This window comes from Octopus sinensis, linkage group LG4 (assembly GCF_006345805.1).
Source record: "Octopus sinensis linkage group LG4, ASM634580v1, whole genome shotgun sequence".
Lineage (NCBI taxonomy): Eukaryota > Metazoa > Mollusca > Cephalopoda > Octopoda > Octopodidae > Octopus > Octopus sinensis.
This window is the reverse complement of record NC_043000.1, coordinates 98,270,511-98,276,510: the sequence shown is the minus strand read 5'-3', so window position 1 is coordinate 98,276,510 and position 6,000 is coordinate 98,270,511. Positions and strand designations below refer to the sequence as shown.

The following is a 6,000-nucleotide window of genomic DNA, read 5'->3' as shown; positions in this document are numbered from 1 at the left end:
GCTCTAATCTTACAGAACTATTGATGCTTAACAATCCATAATATCAAGGCATTGACTAATTTTAAAAAAAATATATTTTTTTAAATCATTTTGAAAGCATTCATGAGAGGAGGGGTGAAAATGAAAGGGAATTTTTTTTATTTCTTTATTCCTTTTAGGTTTTTTTTAAGAAAATTTTTACGGGATTTTTCATCTTTTTTTCAATTTTTTGAAGTTTTTTCAATTTTTTTTGGCTTTTTAAAATTTTCTTTCTTTTTTAGGGGAATGTAGTGGGGAGTTAAAAAAAATTAAATTAGGATGGTGCGGAAGAGCAGGATGGAGAGAATAGTAATGCTTAAAGCTACAACTTCCATGTTATGTTATGGAAGACCATAGTTGAAGAATAATCATGACGCACAAACAGTTAACTGTCTCTAGCAAGGGGAATGTCACACCAAGGCAGAAAAATACATAGTCAGACAGACGAAAATCAAAAACAGAAAGAGAGAAGAGACTGAAAAGAATAGTAGAGAGAGAGAGACAAACAGAGATTTGGCAGAAAAAAAAAACAATATATATTTAAACATAACTTATAAACTAAATTGAGGAAGGGAAAGAGAGAAAGCGTGAGACTGTACTCATGCACAAGTGTGAATAGTGTGAGAAAGAGAGGAATGAAAGTAGCTTATGAGAGAGAAGGAAGGAAAAAGGGAGAATTTGTGTAAGTAATTATGTGTTTCTGTATGTGTCAGAGGGGAGAGAGAAAAATGAGTGTTTGTGTGAGTGAGTATGTGTTAATATTACGAATGTTTGAGGAAAATATGTATGTGTGTACACAAGCACAAGTATGTGTGTATGTGTGTGTGTGCACTCACACATATACATATTTATGTATATATGTATTGATACATGTATGTAAAGATGGAATAGATAACTTCTGAAATTCCAGCATGTTCAAGTGAATCAAAAAGATCTTTACAAATAGTTGTTACAATTTTTATTTATTTTTCTTATTTTCTTAATTGATAAGAGTTGAAATTTGTTTTATTGTTTGTTTTTTTTTTTCTTCTTAAGAAGGAAATAGATAAATAAATATTCAAATGAATTTTTTTTTTTATTTTTTACTTTTTCTGTAGAGAAATAAAGAAGAAAAAAAAAGGATATGAACCGTAAACTTCCAAAGTTCAATATTCAGTAAAGCAAATAAACGTATCTTGGAACACTGTACAGTTCAACCAAATAAATAAATGTTTTATAGGTAGTTCTAAATATGAGAATGTTAAAAAAAAAAGGCAAATCTGTATGTATTAGGAGAGTGGTTAGTAAATAACCAATTATATCTTCAGATGAATCTCCATTGCTTCATATATATAGATGTGTGTATGTGTGGATGCATATGTGTGTGTGTGTGTGTGTATTTATAGATATATGTATATATGTATGTATTTATATATATGAAGAAAGGTAGATATATAGCTGGAACTTCAGAATGGAAGCTTCTACATTAGAATGAGCAGTTGTAGAGTGTGAGTGAGAGAGAAGAAAAACAAACATTGAGAGAAATCTAAAGAACAGCAAGCTGTGGTCATAAGACTATTATTCTAGTATTTTTACAGCTGTCCGGGCATGGGCAAAACCTTTCGTGCCGTCTGGACCTTTTGGTGCTCGAATTAGAATAATACGAGGGCCGGTCTCTTCAGTAAAACTCTTTAGTCGATTTAAGAGGCGATCTGGGCGTCGTGTATCACTAAATAAAAGAAAATAATTTCTAAATTACTAGCATACACCAAACGGCAAACAAAATTTCATTTAATATTCCAGAGATTCTGAACAGAAGAAAGCAACAACAAAAAAAAAAAACATGAACATAAGCAATAAATATGAAAAATACCTACTCTTTAACCCTTTAGCATTCAGATTATTCTGTCAAATGTAATGCTTTTTCATTCAGTGCTTTTAATTAATCATGCCTTATTGTGTTGCTTCAAAATTTTGATGAGATTGTATATTTTATAGTGGCATTGAAGGGCAGGTGCTATAGACTGGATTTAGCTGGTTAGAACAGAGGTTCTCAACCAGGGTCCATATAAGATTTTTGGAGGTCCACAATTGCAATATAGTAAATTGGGGGTCCACAATAAATTTTCAGGGGCCATAAAAAAATTGTGCTTTAGACCAGTAAAGTTTATGTGCAATAAATTGGTTATACATCCACAAGACACAAACTAGTTTAACAATTTTAATACAAGTCCTAATAATATTCAATTATAAAAATAATAGGATTTTTTAAACATTGAATGGTTATGGGGGTCCACCCAAGTAAAACAGGAATCAAATGGGCCCATAGGTAAAAATGAGAACCCCTAGGTTAGAACATAAAACAGGTAGCCTATTTGGGCCAGATATGGCCTGTTTAAATGCTAAAGGGTTAAATAACATGGTGTATAACATATTCTGAGATGAGTTACAACAATATCTTCAATTCAATACTTTTCCATACTTGCATGGGTTTGACAAAGTCTATTTGAGACCAATTTTCTACAGCCCGATGTCCTTCTTGTTGCCTTCATAAACACATATTTCTAAACTCAATCCCACTGCATGTTGTCATGGATATTTTTTACCATAGCTAGTCATGGCCAAAAGCACAGCATATCTCCAAAGGTCTCGGTCACTTGTCATCGGCTCGGTGAGGCCCAATGTTTGAAGGTTGTGCTTCACCACCTCATCCCAGATCTTCCTGGGTTTACCTCTTCCACAGGTTCCTTCTACTGCTATGGTGTGACACGTTTTCACAGTGTCCTCATCCATATGCAACACATGACCGTACCAGCACAGTTGTCTCTACTGCACACCAAATCTGATACTTATGCCCAACATTTTTCTCAGAGCGTTTACACTCTGTTATGTATGTACACTGACATTACACATCTAGCAGAGCATACTAACTTCATTCCTTGCAAGCTTACGCATGTCCTCAGCAGTCACGGCCCATGTTTCACTGCGATGTAGCATGGCTTTTCCCACACATGCGTCATACAGTCTACCTTTTACTCTGAGTGAGAGGCCCTTTGTCACCAGCAGAGTTAGGAGCTCTCTGAACTTTGCCCAGGCTTATCTTATTCTAGCAGCTACACTCTAAGAGCGAACATCCCTGCTACTGACTTGGTCACCAAAGTAACGAAAGCTATTAACTACTAGTAGTTTTTTCCCCTGGAATGTAACAGAAGCTGTTTTCTGCACATTTTCAGTGTTTATTGCCCCTGGGCATTTGCCACACGAAAACTATCTTCCCAATTAGCCTTCCTTTGATATTGCTGCACCTCTTGTGTGTCCATCACTTACACCGGGTACATCTTATGGAGTTTCTACTTATGCCTTTTCTACAGATTGAGCAGGGCCATCTACCTGAAGGAATTTGTGATTTGTCTGCCTTCCTACTTATCAAGACTTTGGTTTCTGCTAGATTGACTCTATGGCCCTTCGATTCTAGCCCTTGCTTTCACACCTGAAACTTCTCCTCTAGTTTTGATAGTGATTCAGCTATTAGAGCAAGGTCATCAGTATAGAGTAGCTCCCAGCGGCATCCTGTCTTGAATTCCTCTGTTATTGCCTTGAGGACTATGATGAATAAGAGGAGGCTGAGGACTAATCCAACCTTGGTGGACCCCTACCCTACCCAGAATTCTTCACTGTACTGGTTGCTAAACCTCACCTTACTGGCAGCATCCCTGTATATGGTTTGTACAGCTCTCACTACCTACTCATCTATCCCTAGTTTCCACATTGACCACCAGATAAGAGATCGGGGAACCCTAACGAAAGCCAGGTATAGAGGTTTATCTTTGGCTAGGTATTTCTCCTGCAGCTGTCTTACCAGAAATACAGCATCAGTGGTGCTTTTCCCTGGTACAAACCCAAACTGCATCTCATCTAGAGTGACTCTCTCTCTCTAATTAGTTGAGCTATGACCCTCTCCCTGACTTTCATTACCTGATCCAACAACTTGATACCATTGTAATTATTTGTATCTAATGCATCACCTTTACCTTTGTAGCAGTTAACTATGGTACTGCTATACCAGTCACTGGATAAGAATCATTCATGTATCACCTGATTGACTATACAGGTGACTATAGTCGACACTGCCAGATATTTTAAGCATCTCTGTGGTGATTCCTGATGGGCTGGGGGCTTTCCGTCTTCATACCCTTAATTGCTTTATCTACCAAGATACTATCAATTCGGATAGCTAGTCTCTCTGTTGGGTCAACATTCATTCTCTTCATTTAACCTTTCATAGTGGCATCTCCAAGTCTCTTTCCTTTCAGCCTCATTAAATGCAAGTGAGCCATCATCCATGAGGACACATTTCTCTCCTATGACATCATGACTCCCTCTCACACAGTTTTGCAACATGAAACACTGCAAGTCATTGGTCCTCACGATGCAGAACATTGGCAAGTATTTTCTTATCTGCTTCCCCTCTGGCTAAGTAAACCTGTCTCCTAGCTTCCCGTTTTGCATCTGAGACAATTCCCTGCTACCACCAATCCTTCCATGCCTGTTTCTTTTCCCAAATGGCCCTGTCAACTACACTGTTCCACCACCTTAGGTCGAGAAGGGACATTGCACCATTCACAGATTTGGTCAGTAACCCTCAACAGGTTGTCCCGTAGAAACCTCCAGTTGTCTTCCACATTGTGTGATGTTATATCCCCCTCTATTTTGTCAAAAGCTCAAATAATATGTCTCTAAATTTCTGTCCATTTAAGCTTCCAGACCCTTCTTTTCCATGCTGGCCATCTTCTGGGCATCCATTTAGCGCTGATCTTGAAGTCACTAACTACAAATCTATGTTGTGGGGTGCATTCTTTACCTGGGAAAGTTCTGGCATTTACAAATAGCCATCTTTCTTATTTCCTGGTGAGGATATAATCAATTTAACTAGTGTGTCCACCAGATCGGAAAGTGAATAGGTGGCTAGTAAATTTCCTGAAATTGGTATTACAAACCATAAGATCATTTGTATTGCAGAACTCCAGCAGCCTGGTTCCCCCCTCATTGCGGGAACCAAAACCATAGCCTCCATGTATGCCATGGAAGCCCCTTGCATGTTGTCCAACATGCCCATTAAAGTCATCAACCACAAAGAGAAGGTCCCTGTCATTCATCGACGAGGTAGTCTTCAAAAGGGTGTCATAAAATCAGTCCTTCTGTTCATCAGATAGCCCCGGCTGAGGGGCATAGGCCAAAGTAAAGTCAGAAAAATGAAAGTAGTATTTAAATTAAGAAATTTAATCTGTGACTCCAATTCTGCCAAACCATACCCCATTACATAAAAATAGAAAAATTGTCAAGCCAGCAAAGGTTAGCTCAACCTGCTTGAAAATACAGACCAAATCTACCTTAAATGACACTCTAATGTCTTTAAGAAGGAGACATGGATTTTACATGTAGCCTCAGATATTCAATGAGACAGGATTTTCATTGTGGGAACACCTTTGATCATAAGTTTGCTCAATAAAGACTGGCCTGGTATAAGCAACAGAAAAAAAAAACAAGAATGTAAAAACTGCAAAAGTAGCAAGAAGAAATGAGAAAAATGCAACTTACGTAATTTTACGCAAACTACAAGCTGAAAATTTGGCATTTCTTTGATTCTGCACAACTACAAATTCAACTTCATCACCAGGTTGCAGCTCAATACTGTCATGGACTTCAGTCATATGAAAGAATAGCTTTTTGCCATCTTCAACTTCATAATTCAGGAAGCCAAACTGAAAGAAAAAGTTATGCAAATATGAATGCATAAAATCTTTAAAAAATATATAATCACTGTTTCTAGCATAGACACAAGGCCAAAAATCTAAGAGGAAAGGTTAGTAGATTAAATTGAACCAAGTACTTCATTGGCATTTTATCGGCATTGTAAGGATGAAAGGCAAAATTTACCCTGCTGAGATACAAACTCAAAACATTAAGAACTGAAATATATATGTAGGTTTCAAATTTTGGGGC

The 6,000-nt window shown here is 37.2% G+C and overlaps 1 protein-coding gene across 2 annotated transcripts in view; it reads right to left on the bottom strand.

The window, feature by feature from the left end:
• Positions 1-223: 223 nt before the first annotated feature.
• The window catches only part of LOC115210296 (cold shock domain-containing protein E1), a 62,260-nt gene continuing 56,483 nt past the window's right edge, over positions 224-6,000 (bottom strand). For both annotated transcript variants that reach the window (XM_029778813.2, XM_036502259.1), the window contains exons 18-19: positions 5,596-5,759; positions 224-1,726 (exon numbers count right to left, since the gene is read on the bottom strand). In XM_029778813.2, the coding sequence (XP_029634673.1) occupies positions 1,576-1,726; positions 5,596-5,759 (315 nt within the window). In that variant the 3' untranslated portion in view covers positions 224-1,575. The remainder of the gene's footprint in view (positions 1,727-5,595; positions 5,760-6,000) is intronic.